The sequence below is a fragment of the Lampris incognitus genome, chromosome 7, assembly GCF_029633865.1.
Source record: "Lampris incognitus isolate fLamInc1 chromosome 7, fLamInc1.hap2, whole genome shotgun sequence".
Taxonomy (NCBI): Eukaryota; Metazoa; Chordata; class Actinopteri; order Lampriformes; family Lampridae; genus Lampris; species Lampris incognitus.
Genome location: NC_079217.1, coordinates 64,640,811 through 64,667,196, shown reverse-complemented (window position 1 = coordinate 64,667,196; position 26,386 = coordinate 64,640,811). Strand labels below are relative to the sequence as shown.

The 26,386-nt window shown below is 46.9% G+C and overlaps 1 protein-coding gene across 1 annotated transcript in view; it reads right to left on the bottom strand.

The window, feature by feature from the left end:
- rnaset2l (ribonuclease T2, like) overlaps positions 1–26,386 on the bottom strand; it is a 111,631-nt gene that overhangs the window by 85,080 nt on the left and 165 nt on the right. Inside the window, exons 2-3 of the mRNA XM_056283829.1 lie at positions 4,574–4,777; positions 4,282–4,349 (exon numbers count right to left, since the gene is read on the bottom strand). Of these exons, the coding sequence (XP_056139804.1) occupies positions 4,282–4,349; positions 4,574–4,777 (272 nt within the window). The remainder of the gene's footprint in view (positions 1–4,281; positions 4,350–4,573; positions 4,778–26,386) is intronic.

Sequence of the window (26,386 nt, the reverse complement as noted above, 5' to 3'; positions counted from 1 at the left end):
AGCTCATCTTTCTTTTAACAATGGCACCATATAGTTCTCGTTTGACGCCAAGTTGTTGTAGGATGCTCCGATTGGTTCTTTTCTCTCGCCAGATGATGTTTAAGAGTCTTGGTAGAACCACGTTTCAACAGCTTGTATTCTATCTTTATCTTTTTGTCTCAATGTCCAGCCTTCTGCCCAATATGTCACAGTAGGCCATATTATTGCCTTTAGAATTTTTATTTTTAGTTTGTTGGACAGGTCTTTGTCTTTCCAGATATTTTTCAGTTCAATCATTTTTGTTTTTGCAATAGCAATACGTGTTTGGATATCTTTGGAACAGTAGCCATCATGAGATTTTAAGGAGCCCAGGTATTTGAAGTGTTCAACTCTTTCAAGTTCTTTGCATTCTATTTTGATGGGTTGGTAGGTGCCTTACCAATGTGCATTACTTTGGTCTTTTTTGTGTTTAATTTCATATTCTTTAGCTTGCCTTTGTTGTTTATGTTGTCGAGAAGGTTCGTTATTTCTTGATGGTTGTTTCCACACAGAGCCGTGTTGTCTGCGTATCTCAGGTTTGATATTTTTCTGCCTGCGACTTTGGTTCCTGAATTCTTGACTTCTGCTTCTCTCATGATTTGTTCAGTGTAGATACTGAAGAGATGAGGAGAGAGGATGCATCCTTGACGAACACCTTTCTTTTTTCTTTTTTTTTTATAAATTTATTTCTGATTTTTCCCTTTTTTCTCCCAATTTAGCGGCCAATTGATCCCTATTTTAATTCAAACACCCACCCTCGTATTGCATGCGTTCGCCAACTGCATCTCTCCGGCCGGCAGTCTCGAAGGAAAGCGCCTCCCCACTTTCGTGACAAGGCGAATCCAAGCCGAACCACTGTTTTTCCGGCACACACAGAGACGCATTCACATGACGAACACAAGCCGACTCCGCCCCCCTCCCGAAGACAGCGTTGCCAATGATTGCTGCTTCATCGAATCCGGCCATAGTCGGATCTGACGAGACGAACACCTTTCTGAATTTTGAAGGGGCTTGTATGGTTGTTGTTGCAACGGATAACAGCTTCTTGGTCCTTGTATAGTGATGTTATGAGTGATACGAGGTGAGGTGGAAAGCCCATATTCTCCATTGTGTCAGAGTCGTGACACAATGTGTGTCGAAGAATTCTTTTGCTTTGTTCTCTTTGTCAAATTCAGTAATCTTCTGGCATTCCTGTTCCAGCCAAGTATGCTTATGTCGCCGAATCTGTCACTGTACTTCTCTTTTGTTCTGCAGTTTTTAACAGTTTCATTGCTTATCTGTGGCTTTGTCTTCCTTCATTTCTTTTTCCTTAATGTTGTGTCATGCCATGGGCAAATATACAGATTTGATGCTTTGCCATAATTCCTCAGGTGGTGTCTCTTCTGAGATGGTTGTGAGGACAGTTTCAAACTTATTTTCTGTCTAAATTTGGAAATTCATCTTTTTGCTTTCCTCTTTGAGTTTTTCTATATCATGTCTTAGCGTGGACGTTGTTGCTTGTGCTTTGAATGTTTTGATTCTTACTTTTGCGCAAACCAAGATGTGGTCGGTGTCACAATCTGCCCCTGGTTGATTTTTTTAGTTGAGAAAAGATGTCATCCAACCCCTATTTACCAAAATGTAGTCAATTTGGTTTCTTGATTGTTTATCAGGTGAAATCCATGTATAGCGTCTTCTTAGGTGGTGTTTAAACATTGTATTCGTGATGGTCATTTTGTTTGCTTGACAGAAAGTGAAAAGTCTCTCTCCTCTGTCATTGCGTTGTCCTAGGCCATACGGTCCGAGACTGCTGTTCCAGTTGTGGGCAAATACACATTGAACTTAGCTAACAGCAGCAACGCTTATTATTAAACGAGTCTTAAATCAAATCAAATCAATTTTATTTGTATAGCCCAATATCACAAATTACAAATTTGCCTCAGTGGGCTTAGTCTTACTGTCATATGGTCCACTAAAAATTTTCCATGTAGTACTATGTTCTTTTGTTTCACCAATTATTGTCATAGTAAGTTGCTTGACTACTTTCCAAAAGCAATGTGGTTTCCAGTGGCAGACAAAAGTAAATGGCTGGCTAGTGTGTGTGTTGCTAGGGTCATCTTGGGTTCAAGTTGTCTTGAACCTCTATTATACGCAATATTTGTAAACGATATGCCACATATTTTGAAAAATGCTTGCCCTGCAATTTACGCAGACGACACTGCAATATATGCTTCCACAAAGAATGCCACAGACCTGAGTAGTCTACGTCAAGATGAGTTAATGCAGATTTCTGAATGAGTCACTGAAAAAAGGCTGAAACTGAATATATCCAAAAATAATGTCTAGTTATTTGTTCAAAGCATGCTCAGAGAAAGAAACACAGACTGTGTATTTCTTTGCAAGGTGCTGATATTGAACAAGTTAAGAAGGCCAGATTGCTGGGGGTTACAATAGATGAAACACTCTCTTGGGCTACTCACATTAATAATATTGTAACAAAAATAAATAGAAGTATTTCAATCATTAGAAGGAGTGCCTACTTTCTTACTAACACAATTACTTAGCAAGTCATCAAATCCCTAGTCTTGTCACATTGTTGACTACTGTCCAGCAGTCTGGTCAAATGCATCTAAACAAGAACTGAATAAAATACAGCTGACCCAAAATAGAGCTGCGAGACTCTCTCTGCATTACTCAATTAGAAACAGTGTTGAAAGAATGCATAAAGGATCGCCACGGATGAGAGTCTGAGAGAGACCAGCTTGTAGCCTGACTCTGTTTATGACAAATATTTATACGCTACATAAACCTGTTTGCCTGTCCTCTCAGCGGTTGCTGACTAGTGATGGTCACGAATATTGGCACGAGACATGCCAGGAGGGGTCATTTCACCCTGCCTAAACCCAGAACTGATGCCTTAAAGAAGACTGCAATGTACAGGGCAATTACCTACTGAAACGGACTTCCGCAACATTTGGTTTCAATTACCAGCAAGAAGAGACTGAGAGAATACGTAATACAGAAACAGATTGTTTTAAATTAGGTCCAATTTGCATGTCTGTTTACTGTATTCTGTTGTTATGAGTTATGTCTGCTTTATTTTAATTGATTAATCTTTTTTTTCTCATTTTACGGTAATTGTTTTTGTCTAATTGGGTATGATGGGTATATAGAATTTCGTGTAGTGCTCAAAGCTGTTTGATAAGTTTAGTTTTGTGTGACGTTTCTGGTTATTGCCGTTATATTGATTTATGTTCTGTTTTTGCTTGTTGACTTTTAAACTGTAATGGTTGTACTGTTAGACCCCAGGAAGAATAGTTGCTGCTGAGGCAGTGAATAATGGGGATCTCAAATGAAATAAATGAATAAATAACATGTCATGAGTACAATTCCACCAATCATAGCCTTTGCATGAAATAAATATGTTAATTAAAAGCCAATAACAGCATAATTCATTACGACTACACTACCTTTACTCAGTCACATTGAAGAGAGAGGTGTTTTTTCCTGTTAAGGTTCCGTTGAACTTCAATTTGAACTTTTATTACTCTAACAGGTCTCGTGCACTGCGTATAGCCACTCAAACTCTGTTCCTTCTTTTTCATTTTGATTTTGGCTGGCAAACTTGCAGAACTGAAGACAGCTGCAGAGAAACTGCTCTGACGTTACCTCGCCGGGGGTGTGTGATCGTGCCAAAACTAAAGCTGCATTGTTGCGTCATATGTAGAGAATTCGAGGGCTAGTCCGGGAACCACTGCAGTCGGGACGCGAACCCGGATCTCCCACACCATGGGCGACTACATTAACCAGTCGACTACAGGGTCCGACCCGTTAACCAAGGGCTAGCGAGTCTCACGCCTCTGGGCATGCGCACTTCCGATGGCCTCACAGTCTCACCATTCCACTTCTGACACCAATGTAGTGAATTCAGTGGGCAGCCAGGAACCGCCGCAGCCGGGACGTGAAACCGGATCTCCCACACCATGGGCAACTATGTTAACCAGTCGACTAAAGGGTCCGACCAGTTAGCCAAGGACTAGCGAATCTATTTATCCGTGCACATTACACATATATAAAAGAGAGCACAGCAGCAATATAAGTACATGTTGGGTTTCTGTCTTCTTGACATGAAATGTACCAACATAATTTTATTCATTAAGTTCAACTAACTACAGGCTTTCAAAAAGTGGTGGAGATGAAATGGGCCATGACAAAAAGTGGTGGGGACATGTTCCTAGCGTACCCAGTGTAAATTATGCCTATGGATGTGGGTGTCATATGTACCAGAGGCCATGGATGGTCCAGGTGTTGATATCCTCTGGAACCCTGCAGCGAGTCCAGTTGTTCAGCGTCTACGAGAGAGGAGGAGGAGGAGGAATAATCTCACCTTTGTCTTTCATTCATTCTCTCTGTAATCTCCTAGTCAGAAGACAGAACACATCTCCCTCTACTCCCACTAATCTGCAGTCCGTCTTTTTTGAAGTTTTCTTTTTTTGACAGCGGAGGGAAAGGGTACCGATAAGCTCTTGTATGATGATGATGATGGTGATAATGAAGATAGGAAAGCTCAACTCACCACACAGAAAGCTCCGGGCCACTGCAGGGTGAACTTGAGACACTTCCAGGAGCAGAAGGCCTTACTGCGGTGAGCCTCGTCACCTTGGCCGCCATATTTGTAGTCATTTTGTAGGCTGTGTACATCTTTCCATGGGTCTGGCTGTTGGGCGGAGTGGACTGCAGTACTCAGACAGGCCAACAGGGTCAGTGTTGAACGTAGCATCTTCACAATGAAACCAAACACATTAATTCATTGATGAACACTGATGAGTTAAGAAAGAACTACAAACATAGTTTTTTTTTTTTGTCTGTGAAAAATCATGTTACTTCTCAGCAAAGTGTGTGTTGACAGATATATGCATTCTCTTGGTTGGTGTTGTTAATGAACTTTTTTTTCCCAATAAAAAAAGGGCATTTTTTTTCATTTATTCTCAGTTCACCTGAATTTTATCATTATTAGGGCTCTACAGTGAGAGTATTTCACTCCCTAATAATACATATATATGTGAATCAGAAAAATAATTGACGAGCACAATGTGCGAGTAAAGCCTACAACCTACTGTAATCTTTTTTTTTTTTTACCTCCGCTGCTAAATTGTTCAAAAACAAGTCCCACATTCCGCAAACCACAGTCCACCAATCACAGTAGAGTTTTCTGTGATGATGCAGCCGGTGTCAAATGACAGAAAAGTGAACAACACTGAAAACAATACTACCTACTACTACTACTACATGGCTGTACCGTATATGAAATGCTAGAGGCAAGGGCGTCAGAACCGGGGGGCAAGTCTGCTTCAATGTGTGTGGGGGGAGGGGGGCAAAAAAGTCCCCCTCAATAAACAACAACATCCACTAATAGATATATGCATAAATACATATAATATTGGACATATACTCCCTGTATGTGCCAGCATTCATGTCATTCCCATCCCACAATATGTAAAAGTATTAGTTATTAACAACAACACACATGACACATGACTGCGGGGACATGGCGGTGGCGCTCACAACTTTTCAAGGCAGCAACGATGAATCTTCCTCCATTCATCCTCACTCACAGGTTTTTAAATTCCCTCACAAACAGAGTGTACTTACTCATTTTTAAAAGATAAATATGTCGTTATGATGAAACCTGAGGTTGAGATGCGTGTATTTAATTAAGTATATGCATTTTTGCTAACTGCTGTCAATGCTAGTCAGTGAGCGGGAAGGCTAACTTTAGCTAGCAGAGACTTGGTGATAGTCACACGCAAATAAATTCTTAAGGTTATAACGTCAATATGGAACGGCTTACATTAACCTTATTGTGAATACTGTGTTTTATATAGCATGTACATTCATTTCACAGTACTGTGTTTTATATAGCATGTACATTCATTTCAGACTACTGTGTTTCGGTAGTTTGGTAACTTCATGATGCGTTACTAAGCTGTTGTGTAACTTTGCTAGCTAGTCAAGCTTGATATGAGAAATGAAAACGTTGCATACGGTACAGCACCCTGACCTGACAAGGCTGTGCAGCATGTACAGTACGCAGTACAAGCAGGTTACATGCATGTTGTGTGCACTTTGTTGCATGTTGCTTTCTTGCACTGTTCTACACTCTTTAATTATCAATACAATCCTCTGGGAGAGGCCTTATCATATGGCCATAAAACATGTTTTTCTTTGCTGAAAACAGTTGTAAAATGGCAGTTTAGAACTTTTTACAAAATTTTACAGGAAAGCATGCACCCGGACCCCCCCTACAGGGTTTTGTCTACTGCTTACGTGACGGCTAACTCACAAAGGTCTGACTACTGCCCTCTAACAAGAGGTACCTGCCAAGGTTGCCCAATCTCTCCCCTGTTTTTTGCAGTAGCTATAGAACCTCTCTCCACTGCTCTCGAATCAACCCCACTCTTCACTGGTATTTGCAGGGCTGGACAGGAACATCACGTTTCTCTCTATGCTGATGACCATTTGCTCTATGTCAAAGAACCAGCTAACTGTATAGAGGATATTTTACAAATCTTGATGACCTTTGGATCGTTTTCGGGCAACAAGTTAAACTTTAGCAAAAGCGAGTGTTTCCCTATTAATGAGGTGGCGAAGCAAATCTCAGGAGGTACCCTACCATTCCGACTGGCCCACACCAGTTTCCGTTATCTGGGTGTCAACATTGCTCACTCCCTCCCCTCTCTCCATAAACATAACTTCATGAAGGTGGTTTTGGAAATTAAATCTGATTTGAAGCGCTGGGATTCACTCCCTCTCTCTCTAATGGGCAGAATCAACTCTTATTAAACGAACATTCTGCCCAAACTCTTGTTTCTTTTCCAGTCCCTTCCAATATTTTTGCCAAAATCATTTATTTGAATGTTAGACAAAACAATTTCACAGTTTATTTGGGCTGGCAGGAGTCCGAGGGCTTGTATATCGGTGTTGCAGAGGGGTAAACGGGACGAGGGCCTTGCGTTGCCTAACCTTTTATTTTATTATTGGGCAGCCAACCTTCAAAAAATTCATGCCTGGTGTAACTCTCCCAACCTCGATTGGTGCATAATGGAGAGTAATTCCTCCCGTCCTTCATCTCTGAGGGCTTTGGTCTGTGCTCCTCTGGCTTCTTGCTGTCCTAAATACATTAGAAATCCAATTGTACTCTCTACTTTGAAAATTTGGAAACAACTTAGGCAACATTTCAAACTTTATGCCCCCACTGCATGCAGCCCCATTTGTAGAAACCACTTGTTTCCTCCCTCTAATTTAGATACAGCTTTCAATCTGTGGAGAGAGAGAGAGGCCTGGCCCATTTCTCAGATTTACATTTAAAGGGCTCATTCAACACTTATAATGATCTCTGTTTAAAGTACAATTTACCTCAACCTCACTTGTTCCGCTATCTTCAAGCTCGTAATTACACTCTCACACATTTCACATCTTTCCCTCAGCTTCCAGTAGGCTGTCTTGTCTCTAAGGTACTTTCTCTCCCCAGGGCACGTGGTAGGATCTCAATTTTATATGATCTTATATCATCCTTGCATTTGACTTCTCTAGCGGGGGTTAGGGGTAGTTGGCAACAGGAGCTAGAATGTGATGTGACAGATGAATGATGGGACAGGGCACTAGCCAGGGTCAACTCTACATCCTCAGTTTCCCTTTAAGTTTAATTCAGTTTAAGGTCTTGCATAGGACTAATTTTACAACAGCTAAGCTTTGTAGGCTGTTTCCAGGTGTGAGTGATACCTGTGATAGATGTGGCTCATCACCGGCGAATCAGTCATATGTTTTTCTCCTGTCCAAAATTAGTTGAGTTCTGGTCCCCTTTCTTTAAGATGATAGGAGAAGCCCTCAAAATTACACTGGATCCCTGCCCCTTAATAGCCATCTTTGGGGCACCCCCTATGCTGACCAGTCTTACCAAGGAAAATTCTGATGTTGTTGCCTTTGCCTCACTCATTGCCCGTAGACGTATTCCGTTACAGTGGAAAAGCCCAAATCCACCTTCCGCTAACTCCTGGTTAAAGGATTTAATGTCATTTCTCCCATTAGAGAAGCTGAAGTATTCTTTAAGAGCCTAAACTGCTAAGTTCTACAAAAAACGGCAGCCTATCATCTCATATGTAAATTCTCTCTCTGGACCCCAACTGATTATAATTGAATCCATTCCTTGGGGTGGGCAGCCCGAGCATCGTTTTTAATTGCACTGATCTCCCTACTTTATTTTATTTCATTTTATCAACTCCCTGTGTGTGTGTGTGTGTGTGTGTGTGTGTGTGTGTGTGTGTGTGTGTGTGTGTGTGTGTGTGTGTGTGTGTATACACGTTTGTCTTATTTACTTATTCAGTTCTGTATGTGCATTGTGTTTCCTTTAAGAATTTGGGATGGGTGGGGGGGTTGGAACAAGGTGTTGTTGTAGTTCTCTGTTCTAACACACCAAAAAAAAAAAAAGAAAATGTTGTGAAACACTGATCTGTTCTTTGTGTCTAACTTGTATATAACACTGGTTTTCAATTGAAAAAAAAATTGAGCACATAGTGTTCTCTTAAAAGTAATGTTTAGCTAACATCCAGTTGAAATTACTTATTGAAAGCTCAATTGCACATATGTAAATGCTTTAGAAAGAGGGGTCACTTGTCTGTGCAGGTTTCACAGTTATAGAGCTAGAGCTAAGCGCAACGAGTAAACAACGGGTATTCTGATTCTGATGAACAACAGAGTGATATGTGCTGTTTTGGGTTGGTTGAAGACCAGACACGCCGCTGCATCCTGGATCATTTGCAGAGGTCTGAAAGTGCTTGCAGGGAGACCTGCCAGTAAGGAGTTGCAGTAATCAATGCGTGATATTACAAGAGCCTGTACCAGGAGTTGTGCTGCATGCTCAGACAGGTAGGATCTAATTTTCCTGACGTTGTACAGGGCAAACCGGCACAACTGAGCAATTGAGACCACGTGAACCTTAAAGGTTAGTTGGTCATCAATCATGACACCCAGGTTTTGGGCAGACTCTGTGGGCATGAGTTGGGTTAATCCAAACTGGATATGGATCTTTTGTTGTAAGGATGGACCGGCTGGGATGACAAGGAGCTCAGTCTTAGATTAAGCTGAAGGTGGCGTTCTTTCATCCATGCAGAGATATCAGCAAGCATGATGATATTTGTGCCAAGACTAAGGTCTTCTGGCGGGAATAATAGGAAGAGCTGGGTATCGTCAGCATAGCAACGGTATGAGAAACCCTGGGAATGGATGATTGCACCAAGTGAGGTGGTATATATTGACAATTCTATAGTTCCTCCATCGCCTCAGGTTAAGAGTCTGGGTGTCACCTTGGACAGCACATGATCTTTTGAAGCTCACATCAACAATGTTACTCGGTCTGCATACTTCCACCTACGCAATATTAACCATATTCACCTATCACTTACACATAACAGCACCGCCATACTCATCACACCCTGGTTACATCCCATATTGACTACTGCAATTCTATCCTCTTTGGTCTTCCCCTCCAGTGTCTTCATAAACTTCAATTGGTCCAGAATTCAGCTGCCCGTATCATTACCAGAACTCCTTCCATAGATCACATCACTCCTGTTCTTCAGCAACTCCATTGGCTTCCTGTTAAATACCGTATTAACTTCAAGATACTGCTTCTCACCTTTAAGGCCCTTTATAACCTAGCTCCTTCCGAACTCCTTCATATCCACACGCCCTCCCGCACTCTCAGATTCTCTTCTGCTCTCCAACTCACCACACCATTGGCCCATTTGACTACCATGGGGTCTAGAGCCTTCAGTCATTCTGCCCCCCCCCCACCTATGGAACTTTCTCCCACAAGACAGTAGCTACATCGACTCTCTTTTAACCTTAAAATCCCATCTCAAAATGTACCCTTTCAAACTGGAATATTCAGTCTGATCCACACTTCATTGAGTTTTATGCAGATGATGATTTTATACTTATCTGTTGTATTAACTTTTTATTGTCTACCCTGCTTTGTTCTGATTTTATGCTGTCTGATACAGCGCCACTTTTTTTTAAACTGTTCTCTGTAAGGTGTCCTTGAGTGCTCTGAAAGGTGCCCACAAATAAAATGTATTATTATTATTATTATTATTATTATTATTATTAGAAGGGGACCGAGCACTGACCCTTGAGGTACCCCTGTGGGTAAGCCGTGCGGTTTGGACACTTCTCACCCCCATTATACTCTAAAACATCTCCCTGAGAGGTAGGACATAAACCAGCGGAGGGCAGATCCTGAGGTACCAAGCTCAGTGAGGGTGAAGAGGAGGATTTGGTGGTTAACTGTGTCACAGGCAGCTGATAGATCTAGCCGCATTAGAGCTGAGGACTGACCAGTAGCTCTAGCTAAACGTATTGACTCCATTACCGACAGGAGGGCAGTCTCTGTAGAGTGACCCTGCTTAAAGCCAGACAGATTCAGGATCGTACAGATTGTTCTCAGAAAGGAATTCAGAGACTTGTTTAAAGACCGTGCGTTCAAGTATTTTTGATAGAAAAGGTAGGAGTGAAACTGGTCTGTAATTTTCAACCTGGGCTGGGTTGAGTGTAGGTCTTTTGAACAGCGGGGTGACCTGAGATTGTTTAAATGCAGTGAGGAACACACCCGTTGTAGGCGAGGAATGGATGATGTGTGTGACTGCGAGGTTAAGTGCGAGGGAAATGTCTGTAGAAGGTTGGATGGTATCGGGTCCAGCGGATAGGTCGTGGGACGAGAGTCCAGCAGAGGTTTGGAGACTTCTCCTTGGTCAGGGGGGAGAATGAGGTGAATGAGGCACTATTACCTGGCAGCAGTAAACTGAGTTGGTCAGGCCAGAGAACTGGTTACTGATGGCAGAAACCTTATCAGTAAAGTATGAGGCGAAAATGTCAGGAGTGAGCAGAGTGGGAGGCGGCGGATTGAGGAGTGGGTTAAAATCTTCTAAAATTTTTGAGCATCATTGGCGCCACGGGTATAGCCTTGTTGACAGGGAGTGAAAATAATTAATTATGAAGAGGCATGGAAGCCAAGACCTCATTGGAAAGCTGGGTCGGTATAAGGGACCGGAAGTTTCGGCGGAAGGAGACCATTTGTGGAGGAACATAAGGGTGTTCCAGTAAGGCCGTGAACTGAATAAAGAAGAGGTCTGGCAGATTGTAAGGGGGGGGGGGTGACAGTCAGATTTGCTGTGGAGCAGTTCTGAGTCAAAATCAGATCAAGAGTATTGCCTGCTTTGTGTGTGGGAGGGGTGGGGACCTGTTTTAGGTCAAAAGAGGACAGAAGAGACAGGAAGTCAGTCTCTTGGGTTTTGTTGGTATTCATGTATTCCATGACAATCAGTGGTCTGTCATCATTAAGAAAGGCTGAGAGTAACATGTCTAGTTTGACTACAAAGTTCCCCAGTTGATACCCTCCATGGTGGGCGGTATATGACAACCACAAATAGCTTAATAGGAACACCGCTTCCGGTGTGGGAAGATGGCGGCGCGAATTCACGTTTGCAGCGGCCTCACCCAGTACCAGTGTGGAAAGATGGTGGCACAAACTCATGTTTGCGGCAGCCTCACCCAGTACCGTCCATGCAGTGTCTTTGTCCATGTCTGCATTTAAGTTTTGTCTTCGTTTCATGGCTGGCGCTGGATCGCCTGGGAGAGCTTGGTCTGCTGCACCCTGTGGGCTCAGGGACCACGGCCCTCCTGGAGCTGAGACCGAGAAGGTAACACCGAGGGCGGTCTGACAGGACGCGGAAGCGGGAAAGGGTAAGCTAACTGCTAGCCCATGCAGAGTGGCAATTCTGATAACACTGAGGCTGGCGTTGACTCTGGTCAACTCTGGTGTTGACTGTGGTGTTTTTGGTGTCATCATGTGGAGTGCGGTGAGGTGTGTTGAGGGTGTCTGGCTGGGACAGCTGGCGTTGGATCGGCTGGGGGAGCCTTGTCTGCTGCGTCCGGTGGGGCTCAAGGACCACGGCCCTTGCCTTGAGCTGCGCCCAAGGAGGAAGTAACGAGAGTGCCGATTGTTGGGCGCTGGATGTGATTTTCCTCAGCCTCACCAGCTGCCTCCTGTCGGTCAGGAAGTTTTCAATCCACTGGCAGATGGGGGTTGGAACAGTGAGGCGGGTGAGTTTCGAGTGGAGGATATCTGGGACGATGGTGTTGAATGCTGAGTTGAAGTCCATAAACAGGACCCTTGCATATGTCCCTGGGGAGCCGATATGTTGGAGGATGTAGGGCAATCCCATGTTGACTGCACCCTCCAATAACCCATTTGCAAACTGCAGAGGGTCGAGCAGGGGGCCTGTGATTTCCTTCAGGTGGGCCAACACCAGTTTATCTGTCACAGCCTCTCGCCCTTGACATCAAAGCGATCGCCCTTGACACCTGCTGACCCCCCCCCCCCTTCACCCTGGTACACCAGCTGGTCACGCCCTCTCTCCCTTGACATCAAAGCAAGCAGCCTCTCGCCCTTGACATCAAAGCGATCGCCCTTGACACCTGCTGACCTCCCCCTTCACCCCGGTACACCAGCTGGTCATCAAAGCAATCGCCGCTCTCCCTTGACATCAAAGCAATCGCCATCACCCTTAAAAAGCCTCCACTGTGGACCAGTCTTCGCTGGAACGTCGCCATTCATGGACTTCTGCCTGCCTGTCTACCTGCCACTGAGCCAACTCCTGCTCTACCCCTGAGATCGGTCACTTCAATAAAGACTTGATTTCCTCCCATACCTGGTTGTCCCGTCTGCTTTTGGGTTCTTTCCCGATACGTGACAGTACGTTCCAGCCACTATGGACCCAGCAGACCATTCCACCATAGACCTGGCCACGGTCTGCCAGGCTGTAGCCAACCAGGAATCGGTCCTCGGCCAGCACAGCCAGGTGCTACAGGGGATGGCTGACGCCCTCCGTGGGCTCAGCTCAAAGATCTCCGGAATCCAGACCCAACTTAGTGCCTCCGCTAGCCCGGGATCCGCTCCTCCAGCTCCGCCACCCCCAGTGCCATCAACTTCAGCTAAGGAACCATGGGTTGCCCCGCCCGATAAGTATGATGGAGATTTTGGACTTTGTCGCCTTTTTTTGATGCAGTGTGAGATTGTGTTTAACCAGCAGCCCCAGTCATATTCCACGGATGGAGCCAAAGTCGCTTACATCATGGGTCTTCTCCGGGGAAGCGCTCTGGATTGGGCTACAGCGGTGTGGGAAATGCGGGCCTCCACTTCCTCATCCTATGCTGAGTTCACCACTGCTTTTCGCCAGGTTTTTGATCATCCCGTGCGGGGAAAGGATGCGTCAAAAAGACTGATCTCTCCGCCAGGGTTCCCGCAGCGTCGCCAACTACTCAGTTGAGTTTCGTACGCTATCAGCAGAGAGCGGATGGAACAACGAGTCCCTCCAGGCCGGGTTTTCCAACGGTCTAAGCGAATCCATAAAGAACGAATTGGTTTCCTACCCCGAGCCTGGAGGGCTGGAGGAATTGGTTACCCTGGCCATTCGTGTGGACAACCGTCTCCGGGAGCGGAGGAGAGAGAGGACGCGCCGCTTTCCTGGTCACTACAACTTTCCACGGGCCACACCTCCAAACTCTGGGGGCCGAGCTCGCTCAACTGAGGTTGACGTCCTCCGAGAAAGCCCGAGGCGTGACTCTTCCCCAGCTTCAGAGCTGATGCAACTCGGCCGCTTCCGGCTTAATCCGGAGGAGCGTCAATGCTGCATCACCGAGAACAGCTGCTTGTATTGTGGTCAGCCTGGTCACTTTCTCGCCTCCTGCCCTCACCGTTCCGTCAAACTAGCAGGCTTACGAGGGAGGGGGAGGATCCTCGTGAGCCCAACTGTCTGCCCTCTGTCTCCTTGTCCACGTACCCAGTTGCAAGCTACCATCAATTTTAAAGGTCAGTCCACTAAACTTTTGACTTTAATTGACTCTGGAGCTGATGAAAGCTTTTTGGATGCAAGTGTTGTGAAGCAGTTAGGTCTTGCCACTGTGAGTCTGGACCAGCCTCTTGAAGCTAATGCCCTGGATGGACGTCTCCTGGCCCGGATAACCTATAAGACCGAGCCTGTGCGCCTCCTGTTGTCGGGAAACCATCAAGAAGAGCTAAGTTTTTTTGTTATCAATTCTCCATTTGTTCCCATTATACTTGGTCATCCCTGGCTGGTTAAGCATAGTCCCCATATTGATTGGTCATCGGCCAGAATTTCAAGTTGGAGTCCCGTCTGTCATGCCATATGCCTTCAGTCTGCTTTGCCTCAGTCTGTCCCCTGTCAGGTGTCAAGCTCTGAGACCTCTGACCTGTCACTGGTGCCTCCAGAGTACCATGACCTCCAAGCCGTGTTCAACAAGCAGCAAGCTATGGCCTCCTCATCGCCCCTATGATTGCGCTATTGACCTGCTGCCGGGCGCTCCCCTCCCCAGCAGCCGCCTATATAGCCTCTCCAAGCCTGAGCGGGAGTCCATGGAGAGGTACATCAAGGACTCCTTGGCGGCTGGCCTTATTCGCCTGTCATCGTCACCTCTTGGTGCGGGGTTCTTTTTGTGGCCAAGAAGGACAAGACCCTCCGGCCGTGTATTGACTATAGAGGTCTCAATAACATCACAGTCAAGAATAAGTACCCTCTGCCCCTCATGACTTCTGCTTTTGATTCTCTCCAGGGAGCCACAGTGTTCACTAAATTAGACCTCCACAATGCTTACCACCTGGTCCGGGTTCGAGACGGAGATGAATGGAAGACTGCCTTCAACACCCCCCTGGGGTATTTTGAATATCTGGTGATGCCGTTTGGTCTCACTTACCCCAGCTGTCTTCCAGAGTCTGGTCAATGACGTCCTACGTGACATGTTGGATCGTTTCGTTTTTGTTTACCTGGATGATATCCTGATTTTTTCCAGAGACCTGTCAGAGCATGTCATACACGTCCGCCAAGTCTTTCAACGGCTACTGGAGAACCGCCTTTTCGTAAAAGCAGAGAAGTGCGAATTCCATGCCCCTTCAGTCACCTTCCTGGGCTACATCGTGGCCAATGGGCAGGTGAGAATGGACCCCGCCAAGGTAAGAGCGTTTCTTGAGTGGCCAAGCCCGACCAGCCGTAAGCAGCTTCAGAGGTTTCTTAGTTTTGCCAACTTCTACAGACGGTTCATCCGCAATTACAGCCGCGTTGCGGCCCCACTAACCGCTCTTACCTCCACCTCCAGACAGTTCCTGTGGACCCCTGTAGCAGAGGCAGCTTTCCAAGCCCTCAAGCACCGCTTCACCACAGCTCCTATCATCATCCAGCCAGACCCAACCAAACAGTTCGTTGTAGAAGTGGACGCCTCTGAGATTGGGTTGGGGGCGGTCCTTTCTCAGCGCTCCAGTGAGGATGGCAAGACACACCCCTGTGCCTTCCTGTCTCGCTGTCTCTCCCCAGCTGAAAGGAACTATGATGTGGGGAATCGTGAGCTCCTGGCGGTGAAATTGGCACTGGAGGAATGGCAACATTTTCTGGAGGGGTCTGAGCTTCCTTTTATAGTGTGGACTGACCATAAGAACCTGGAATACATCCAGTCAGCAAAGCGACTCACTGCGCGCCAGGCCAGGTGGGTGCTCTTTTTTGGTCGTTTTAATTTTTCTTTGACGTACAGACCTGGCTCCAGGAATGCCAAGCCCGATGCTCTGTCTAGTGTGCATGGGGAGGAGTCTGAGCCCAAGCTCCAACCTGACACCATCGTTCCCTCTACCTGTGTGGTCGCGGTTGCGGCTGTCACCTGGAACATTGAAAGGGAGGTCATGGCAGCACAACAGACTCAGCCTGACCCAGGTAATGGTCCCCCTGGGTGCTTGTTTGTTCCAGATGCTGTTAAATCTAGTGTGTTGCAGTGGGCTCACTCTTCCAAACTTACCTGCCATCCTGGAGTAACCCGTACCCCTAGCCTTCCTCCGCAGGCGGTTCTGGTGGCCTTCCATGATGGAGGATACTGGTTCTTTTGTTTCTGCCTGTCCTGTTTGTGCCCAGAATAAGCCCTCCACTCGGGCCAGTGCCGGTCTGCTGCGCCCCCTGCCTGTTCCACACCGTCCCTGGTCGCATCTGTCCTTGGATTTCGACTCTGGTCTGCCCGCCTCCGATGCCAACACCGTTGTACTGACTGTTGTTGATTGCTTCAGTAAATTTGTTCATTTTTTGCCCTTGTCTAAACTGCCTTCGGCTCGAGAGACTGCAGATCTGCTGGTCAGGGAGGTTTTCCGGGTCCACGGTCTTCCCCGTGATATAGTGTCTGACCGTGGCCCCCAGTTCACTTCTGCTGTCTGGAAGGCTTTCTGCTCTGCCATCGGTGCCACCGTCAGCCTGTCATCGGGGTTCCATCCTCAGACCAACGGCCAGGCCGAGAGGGCCAACCAGGCATTGGAGACTGTTCTCCGCTGTCTGGTGTCTGCCAACCCATCCTCTTGGTCCTCACAACTTCCCTGGGTAGAATATGCCCATAACACTCTGCCATCGTCTGCTACTGGGTTGACCCCTTTTCAATGCCTTTACGGCTATCAGCCTCCCCTTTTTCCTTCTCAAGAGGTAGACATTCCGGTTCCGTCTGTCCAGGCCCATGTCCGTCGGTGCTGTCGGACCTAGCGGCGAGCCCGTGCTGCACTGCTCAGGGCCTCCGGCCGTTACCAGCGCTTGGCGGATCGTCATCGCACTCCTGCTCTGGACTACTCCCCCGGTGACCAGGTATGGCTCTCTACCAAGGACCTACCCTTGAAATCGGACGCTAAAAAACTGTCCCCCAGGTATACTGTTCCCTTTCCCATTGTCAAAGTCATTAACCCCTCTGTGGTCCGTCTGAAGCTGCCCCGCACTCTCCGGGTTCACCCCTCCTTCCATGTGTCCTGCCTCAAACCTTTCTCTACCAGCCCTCTAGTTCCTCCGGCCCCCCTGCCCCCACCTCCTCGTATGATCAACGATCATCCGGCTTACACCGTTCGTCGTCTCCTGGACTCTCGTCGCCGCGGTCGCGGCCTGCAGTATCTCGTGGACTGGGAGGGATCTGGCCCGGAGGAGAGGTGTTGGGTCCCTCGTCGCCTTGTCCTGGACGCGAACCTCATCCAGGACGTCCACAGGACACCTGCTGACCGCCCCCCCCTTCACCCCGGTACACCAGCTGGTCATCAAAGCAATCGCCGCTCTCCCTTGACATCAAAGCAATCGCCATCACCCTTAAAAAGCCTCCACTGTGGACCAGTCTTCGCTGGAACGTCGCCATTCATGGACTTCTGCCTGCCTGTCTACCTGCCACTGAGCCAACTCCTGCTCTACCCCTGAGATCGGTCACTTCAATAAAGACTTGATTTCCTCCCATACCTGGTTGTCCCGTCTGCTTTTGGGTTCTTTCCTGATACATGACATTATCGAAGGATATCATGACCACAGACATTAGGGCAAGGGGCCTAATGACTTTCAGACCAAAGGTGACACAACATCTAGGCCCAGTGCCTTCCTGGTTTTCCGTCTCTGGAAGAGCCGGCACACGTCCTCAACACATAGTATCCTGAGTGGGAATGGTGGGCCGGTGGGGAGGGGCTGGCAGGGGGTGCAGTTGGTTGTGTGTTGTGGCTGGAAAGGGTGAGGGGTGAGAAAGTTTGCTTTTCAAACCTGCAGTAAAGCCCATTTAGGTCATCAGCCAGTTGATGGTTCCCTGCAGTGTGGAGGGATGGTCTTCAGTAGTTGGTAATGTCTTTCAGATAACTCCGGACTCATGATAGGTTTTTGGCACAAAACCTGTTTTTCAACTTTTCAGGGTAATTAGTTTTTTGCCATTCTGATCTCCACTGTGGGTATATTACTGACTTTGTTATACTGGAGCCCATCTCCATTTCTGTCAGCTTCCTCTTTGGCCTGACGAAGCTGCCTGAGCTTTGCTGTGAACCAGGGCTTATGTTGTTGAAGGTACAGAAGGTTTTGGTGGGCACACACGTCCTCACAAAAGCTGATGTAAGATGTCACAGTGTCAGGGAGTTCTTCCAGGTCTGTAGATGCAGCCTCAAAAACACTCCAGTCTGCAGTCGAGGCAGGTCTGGAGCTCCAGTTTTAACTCATTGGTCCATTTCCTCACAGTTCTAACCACAGGCTTTGCAGATTTTAGTTCCTGCCTGTAGGTTGGGATAAGATGAATCAGAGGTCCAGGGCTGCACGGGTGACAGAGCAATAGGTGTCCTTTAATATTGTGTAGCAATGATCCCGAGTGTTTTTGTTTCTGGAGAGACATTTAACATGCTGCCTGCATTTTGGCAGTTCGTGGCTGAGGTTCCATCCATCCATCCATTATCTTAACCACTTATCCTGCTCTCAGGGTCAGGAGGACGCTGGCGCCTATTCCAGCAGGCATTGGGCGGCAAGTGGGGAGACACCCTGGACAGGCCGCCAGGCCATCACAGGGCCGACACACACACACACACACACACACACACACACACACACACACACACCCATTCATTCCTAGGGACAATTTAGTACAGCCAATTCACCTGACCTACATGTCTTTGGACTGTGGGAGGAAACCGGAGCCCCCGGAGAAAACCCACACAGACACGGGGAGAACATGCAAAACTCCACACAGAGGACGACCCGGAATGACCCACCAAGGTTTGACAACCCCGGGGCTCGAATCCAGGACCTTCTTGCTGTGAGGCCACCGTGCTAACCACTCCGTCACCGTGCCACCCTGGCTGTGATTTACTCTGTTAAAATCCTCAAGGATAATGAGTAGGGCGTCTGGATGTGCACTCCATGTTTGTAATTTGATCAGTCAGGTGTTCTAACCTTCTTTAACACAGACCTGGGGTGGGATACAGACACCGACCAGAACACATGATGAACAGAATGGTTTAGTCAGTGAAAAAGGTCTCTAAGTGAGGACTGCATGACTTCTTCAACACAGTGACATCCATACGACAACCTCCGTTTATGCTCCCACCCCGATTTTTCCCCCGATACCTCTGTTTGGCGGTCCACCCGGAAGAGCTGGAACTGCGGCAGATGAAGTGTACTGTGCGTGATGTGCTCACTAAGCTAGGTTTCAGTGAGAAACAGGGAGGTAGATCTGGAAAAGTCTGAGTTTTTCCCATTTAGGAGTAGCAGTTCATCCCTCTTGTTGGCCAGAGAGCGGACATTCTCCAGGTGGACTGACAGGAATGCGGTTCTAAATCCTCCTTGTGGCAGTTTAACAAGCACCCCCGCTTTCTTCTTGCTTCAGCATGTGTGTGTGTGTGTGTGTGTGTGTGTGCGCGCGCTCCTTCTCCATGTGTGTAAGTATGATGTAAAAACCAGCAGAGCACTATGAAGTGGAAGACCCTAGTGTCTCGACAGTAGGCATGGGCCTTAAAACATTGACGCCAACATTTAGTTTTTTAAACACTGAAATGTTGAAAAACAGATTTTTAAATTAAATTTTGCAAGAGCTTTTTAAAACATTTGACCGGTTTTTAACATTGAAGCACTAAAACAACGTTTTCAAACAAAAAAGTTTTTAAAATATTGACACTGCATTTTTAACAGACATATCGGTTCTGCAACAGTTTTTCCTCACTCGTGTGTTTCACATAGGGTGATGTGATGCGTCTAGTGCAGTAGTTAGAGGAAAGCTGCATGCTTGTTTACCGCCTGCTTTTCTAACCTCTCACTTACAGCTTGCTGCCGCAGGCAAGCCCTTGTGAACAAGGAAGCAGCCCAGTGTGTAAGCCTTCCCCCACCAGTATATACGTAGCCTCTCCGCCAAGACCTCTGCCAGGCCTCCTCGTGGCCACACACAGTAACTGGGCACCTCGTGACCCCAGGCAAAGGGGATCTCGGAGCGGCAGGGGTCCCCAGAGGCTGTTCATGGCCAACCACTGTTCCGCTGCCTTGTGGGAAGTCTGTTGAAACATAAGCTAGGAAAGCAGACCCTGAGAGAAAAGCAATGTGCTTGGCGGCACACATTAGGCAGTTTTCCAACAGTGTGGAGTTTCGGGCAGCCTCCTACAGTCATGATGGGTGACTGTCCGTCCTGGGTTTAAGCCCTTGCCACCAGGACCAACCTGCCATGGCAAAGACAGTGCCATTTAGGACTGCACACCCCTTGTGGCACCAGACCCACCTCAATAGCCAAGCCAGGAAATGATACCCTAAGGTGGTGGGGAAGGCTTACACAATGTCCCCTCCATGATTGGTCTTCTTCGCAGGTAGAGTTGGCCTAGCCCCTTAGCTGCTAAGATACTCACCTGAACACACCATAAAAGATAATTACTAACTCATTAACAGGATTGATTCCCCTCAAAAAAGGTCACTCTCTTCTGAATTATAATCTTCCAAAGAATTGTCTGATGAAACCATCACCACATTGCTCGTCTAGTCCTCCCAAATCACCATAAGGGCCTCCTCCACTCCATAGCGTGCCTGTCGATGTCGAGTCGCCATCATCGAGTGACTGTTTTCTTGTTCTTGTCCCCCTCCCCTTTTTTTAGAACCACAAACTATTTGTCAATTCATCGTGGGCCCCCATGGCTATTGTATAATTTGCACCCCAATGTGTATTGGTGGTAGTGAACAAGCTCTGATCTTGAACATAGGAGATTGCAGTTGGTTGGTAAGCAATTTAAAACTTGTTTTGATTCGAATTTAGGTTGTTATCAGGCTTTGTTGGGCTGAGCACTCTAGTTTCACTCTCTGAACTTCACTAGGTGGGTCAGCTGACACGGATTGTGCCCGCTACTGCTTCCTTTGTTGGGCTCAGCACTTGTTAGTTTCACTCTCTGCGCTTCAATAGGTGGATCAGCTGATGCAGGTCGCGCCCTCTATTGGTTCCTTTGTTGTGAAAATCAAACAGGGACGGGTTCAGCTACGGTACTTCCTGGTATTTAATCACACAGCTGCGCTGTAGCACCTGCGGGAGCATCAGCCCTGATTGTGTTAAGACCGAACTGGGTAAAGACCTGCGAGTCTACCTGCGCGAGTCCACCAAGCAAGGACACTGACTGGTAATTCCCTTTTCTACTATTTTCTCTCATTGCCTGCCTCACCCACCATGTGCTACAAAGACATCCCTGTCATTCAAGGTTATCAGGACAGAAGAAAAAAAATCGCATTTGTTGCAGACAATGGAACCCCGAGAACTTCTATTCACTCAGGAAAGCCTCCTCTACTCACTCCTCCTCTACTTTTGGCTCATATAATTACCAATCGGCTGTAAATAAAACAGAATTTATCTAATCTCTTTCCTACTCTGTCAGATACAGGTACTAGCCCTGACTGAAACTTGGATGCACCCAGAAAACACTGCCACACTGGCTGCACTCTCTTTTGACTCTGCTTTCTCACACACACCCTGTTCTGTTGGGCGTGGAGGCAGTATGGGTGTCCTCATTTCCCAAGACTGGAAATTCACTAACCTTTCTTCGCTAAGCTGCAACTCCTCCTTTGAATACCATGCAATCATTGTTATCAGGAATTAGGAACACTTTGTCATTTCATTTCACGTACTGAAACAAAATATCGTTTCCCCCAGCCCACTGCAGTGCAACATAAAGACAAAAACACATCCAAAAACTACAAGAACGTCAAGAACACACGTACTAACTAACACATATCTAAACTAACACATATATCCAAACTAAAAATAAATAAATAAATAAATCACTGTCCAAGGGAATGAAAGCCGGCCAGGATGACTGTCAGAACTGCCAGTGTGCATGGGCTAGCAGTTAGCTTAGCCTGCTCCGCTTCCGCGTCCTGTCAGACCACCCTCGGTGTTTCCTCCTCAGGCTTCCTGACAGGAGGCAGCTGGTGAGGCTGGGGAAAATCCCATTCAGCACCTGGACAATCAGCACTGGTGCCCCACAGGGATGTGTGCTCTCCTCTCTACTCTTCTCCCTCTACACAAATGACTGCACCACAGGTGACCCATCTGTTAAACTCCTGAAGTTGGCAGATGACACATCCATCATTGGCCTTATCTGGGATGGTGACAAGTCTGCATATATTTGATTTGATTTGATTTCCATCCATTGCATTCCATTATCCTAACTGCTTATCCTGCTCTCAGGGTCGCGGGGATGCTGGAGCCTATCCCATCAGTCATTGGGCGGCAGGCGGGGAGACACCCTGGACAGCCCACCAGGCCATCACAGGGCTTGATTTGATTTGATATACTTTAATGATCCCCGTGGGGAAATTCCACAGGGAATTTATAGATGAGAGGTTGATTTTGATTTGATATACTTTAATGATCCCCGTGAGGAAATTCCACAGGGAATTCATAGATGAGAGGTTGATCAGCTGGCCCTCTTGTGTGGCCATAACAACCTGGAGCTGAATATGCTCAAACCAGTGGAGATGACAGTGGACTTCAGGAGGAGTCCAGTAACACTGCACTGCCCACACATGCACTGCCCCCCCACACACACACACCATACTCAACAGTGAAAACCTACAGATTTCTGGCTTCCACAACCTCCCAGGACCCAAGGTAGTCATCCAACATAGACACAAACACCAAAAGGCCCAGCAGTGAATGCACTCTCAGCTCAAGAAATTCAACCTGCCTCAGTAACTGCTGATTCAGTTCTACACTGCAATAATCCAGTCTGTCCTCTGTACATCAATTACTGTCTGGTTTGGTTCAGCCACCCAACAGGACAGGGACCGACTACAACGGACAGTTAAGTCTGCAGAGAAAGTCATTGGTGCCAACCTGCCCTCCATTCAGAACTTATACACCACCTGTAGTTAGCTAGCTACCTACACAATATGTGCATTTTAGCTATTTTATTATATTCTATTTTTATATTATATTATATTTTATTATTATTTCATTTTTTATTTACTTTTTATTTTATATTTATTTTTAATAAATTTTTTGTTTATTTCTTTAATTTATTTTTTAGCTATGTTAATTTTTCATGTGTCACGTTAATCTTTGATGTTATGATAATGACATTAACTTATATCTTAATGCATGCTCAATAATCCAGGTGAGGAAATCACGAAGAAGTTAAATCAGTTCATCTGGACACAACGTTTATTGTAAGAAATGTTTCATCACTCATCTAAGTGACTTCGTCAGTCTCAGCTAACTGCAGTTTACCCCAACCTTACACACAGACAGTACAAACCATCTCAACTGAGACAGCTGCATAACAATCAAAACCAGTGATCTGTTGTTAATAGCCATGGCTAGTAACACGTGCTATCCTCTGTGAAAAGCACGTGTTTTTTAAGCAAGGTAATTTAATTTATCCTCTCTAGGAACGACAGAGAATGTCGAAAGAGAAGGGGAGGTGAGGAAGAGAGGTAGAGATAGAGAGATAGAGAGTGGGAGATTGTTAATATCTCAGTGATATACTAGGCTATCCTTAATTGTTTAATTGGTCTTCCTGCTCTACTTCATTAAAAAAAAAGTTTTATCAACAATTGCAGTTTCTTCATCATTTTGCACTGGCCCGCACACCCTAAAAAATATTAAAATGAAAAGTAACTTGTACCTTGAGTACTTTATTAACCTGGTACTTTTTTACTTTTACTTAAGTTGGTTTCTCAAATGGTAATTTCCACTTTTACTTGAGTCATTGTTTTTTTAATGGGAGTAATTGTACTTTTACTTGCGTGCAGATTTTCAGGACTCCACCCATCCCTGTATACTAGTGCGCTCTGTCATGTCCATCTACCTCAGGCATGTAAGTAAGTAACCCAACAAGTCCTCCGACCCATATGACCACAAACGCCGTTTGTCCTCTAATATGACCCACAGGAACGTTTCCTAAATTAGTGCCCCTACCGGCGGCAGGAGATATGCCACACCTCTGTGCATTGTGGGTTTTTAAAACAATTTGAGAACAACAGAATATGTAGTCAGTGCGTTTTTGTGTTGTTTCGCCGTCTAGTATAGTAACTAAGATTGCTATTGGCAGTATGTTTACCTATGAATGACGTCTTAAGAGCTAACTTAACGTTAGCCAAAAGTTAGAAAGTCGGCTAGCATGAACATTATTACCGCTATGTGCCATTAAACTTTGCTTTTATTAATATTCCTTCTCAGGGCGTCCGGGTAGTGTAGTGGTCTATTCCATTGCCTACCAACACGGGGCGAGGCAGTTCGAATCCCTGTGTTCCCTCCGGCTTGGTCGGGCGTCCCTAGAGACACAATTGGCCATGTCTGTGGGTGGGAAGCCGGATGTGGGTATGTGACCCGGTCACTGTACTAGCGCCTCCTCTGGTCGGTCAGGGCGCCTGTTCGGGGGGAAGGGGGAACTGGGAGGAATAGCGTGATCCTGCCACGCGCTACGTCCCCCTGGTGAAACTCCTCACTGTCAGGTGAAATGAAGCGGCTGGCGACTCCACATGTATCGAAGGAGACGTGTGGTAGTCTGCAGAGCGACCGGGACAGGTCAGAAGAGTGTGGTAATTAGCCAGATACAATTGGGGAGTAAAGGGAGGGGGGGGGGAATCGTTCTCACGACAGGTTATGGAAGGAGATCATTGTTGTTACAGGGAAAGTAACATATAATAATTACGCAGGACCATGAGGAAGTAGCTTAAAATGTAACTATAAGTCGTAATAAGCTGCTTGTACAAACGACCTATGGGGTCGTTTTTTTTTGGTGGAGGACAGTCCGTTTACTTGAGTAAGTTTCTCAAATGGTGATTTTCAATTTTACTCGAGTCATTTTTAATGGGAGCAATTGTACTTTTACTTGAGTACAGATTTTCAGTACCAGTGGCGCCCGGCCAGTACAGGGCGCCGGGGCGCCGCCTCCTTCAAATATCAAGAGATGAAAATCTACTCAAACATCCATCCATCTGTCCGTTATCTGAACCGCTTATCCTACTATCAGGGTCGCGGGGATGCTGGAGCCTATCCCAGCAGTCACTGGGCAGCAGGCAGGGAGACACCCTGGACAGGCCGCCAGGCCATCACACAGGGCCCCCCCCCCCCACACACACACAATCTAGTACGGCCCACTCACCTGGCCTACATGTCTTTGGACTGTGGGAGGAAACCCACCCAGACACGGGGGGAACATGCAAACTCCACACAGAGGACGACCCGGGACGACCCCCAAGGTTGGACTACCCCGGGGTTCGAACCCAGGACCTTGTTGCTGTGAGGCGTCCGTTCTAACCACTGCACCACTGTGGCCAATAAACATGATGCTTTTTTTTGTGTGGATCCCCCCCCCCCTTTTTTCTCCCCAACTGTAGCCGGCCCATTACCCCACTCTTCCGAGCCGTCCCGGTCTCTGCTCCACCCCCTCTGCTGATCTGGGGAGGGCTGCAGACCACCACATGCCTCCTCCCATACATGTGGAGTCGCCAGGCGCTTCTTTTCACCTGACAGTGAGGAGTTTCCCCAGGGGGACGTAGCGCGGGGGAGGATCACGCTATTCCCCCCCAGTTCCCCCTCCCCCCCAAACAGAGGAGGCGCTAGTGCAGCGACCAGGACCACATACCCACATCCGGCTTCCCACCCGCAGATACGGCTAATTGTGTCTGTAGGGACGCCCCACCAAGCAGGAGGCAACACGGGGATTCGAACAAGCAACCTGTGCTGGTAGGCAATGGAACAGACCGCTACGCTATGCAAATGCATAAACATGATTCTGACACACACACACACACACACACAGACACACACAAGCATGTGCACTAGCACACGCAGTAAAATATGTAATCGATTACTTGCTAATAAACTCTGTTGAACCTTTTTCCCTGTGCTCCCGAGAGAAAAACAGAAGATTGTGTGCGTGTGTGTGTGTGCGTATGTGTGTATGTGTGTGTGTGCGTATGTGTGTGTGCGTATGTGTGTGTGTGTGTGTGTGTGTGTGTGTGTGTACTAATTCATCGTGAAGCGCGTTGCGTGGCTGTTGCAGCTAGAGAAGCGCTGTATAAAATGTAGCGTGATTGATGGGTTTATGGTTTAGCAGCACATGTGCTCCTCGGGGGGGGGGGGGGGTTATGGTTATTAATTATTAAGTGTGTGTGCCAGGAGCTCGGCATCTCTTTGATGTGGCGTTTGGGAAACAAATGATCAACCGACTTCGCGTGTGTTGCGACACGTAAACGAGGATTCCTGAGACGAGCGCCGCAGGACCGCCGTGGTCGGGCTAAACAGAGCTGGGAACGAGTCTGAGACAACATGTCGCAACGAGCTCGGAAACACCACACACAAAACCGCAGAAGTAAACACAACACCAATAACAACAGATGAGAAGGCACGACGACGCATTCAAAACCTACAACAAATGCACGATACAAAACCACGTTTCTGCTGGGGAGGGCGGAGGAAAGACGAAGGAGACAAGGAAGGATGGAGGAAGGAGGGACAGGAGGAAAGAAGGAGGGAGAAGGAGGAGAGT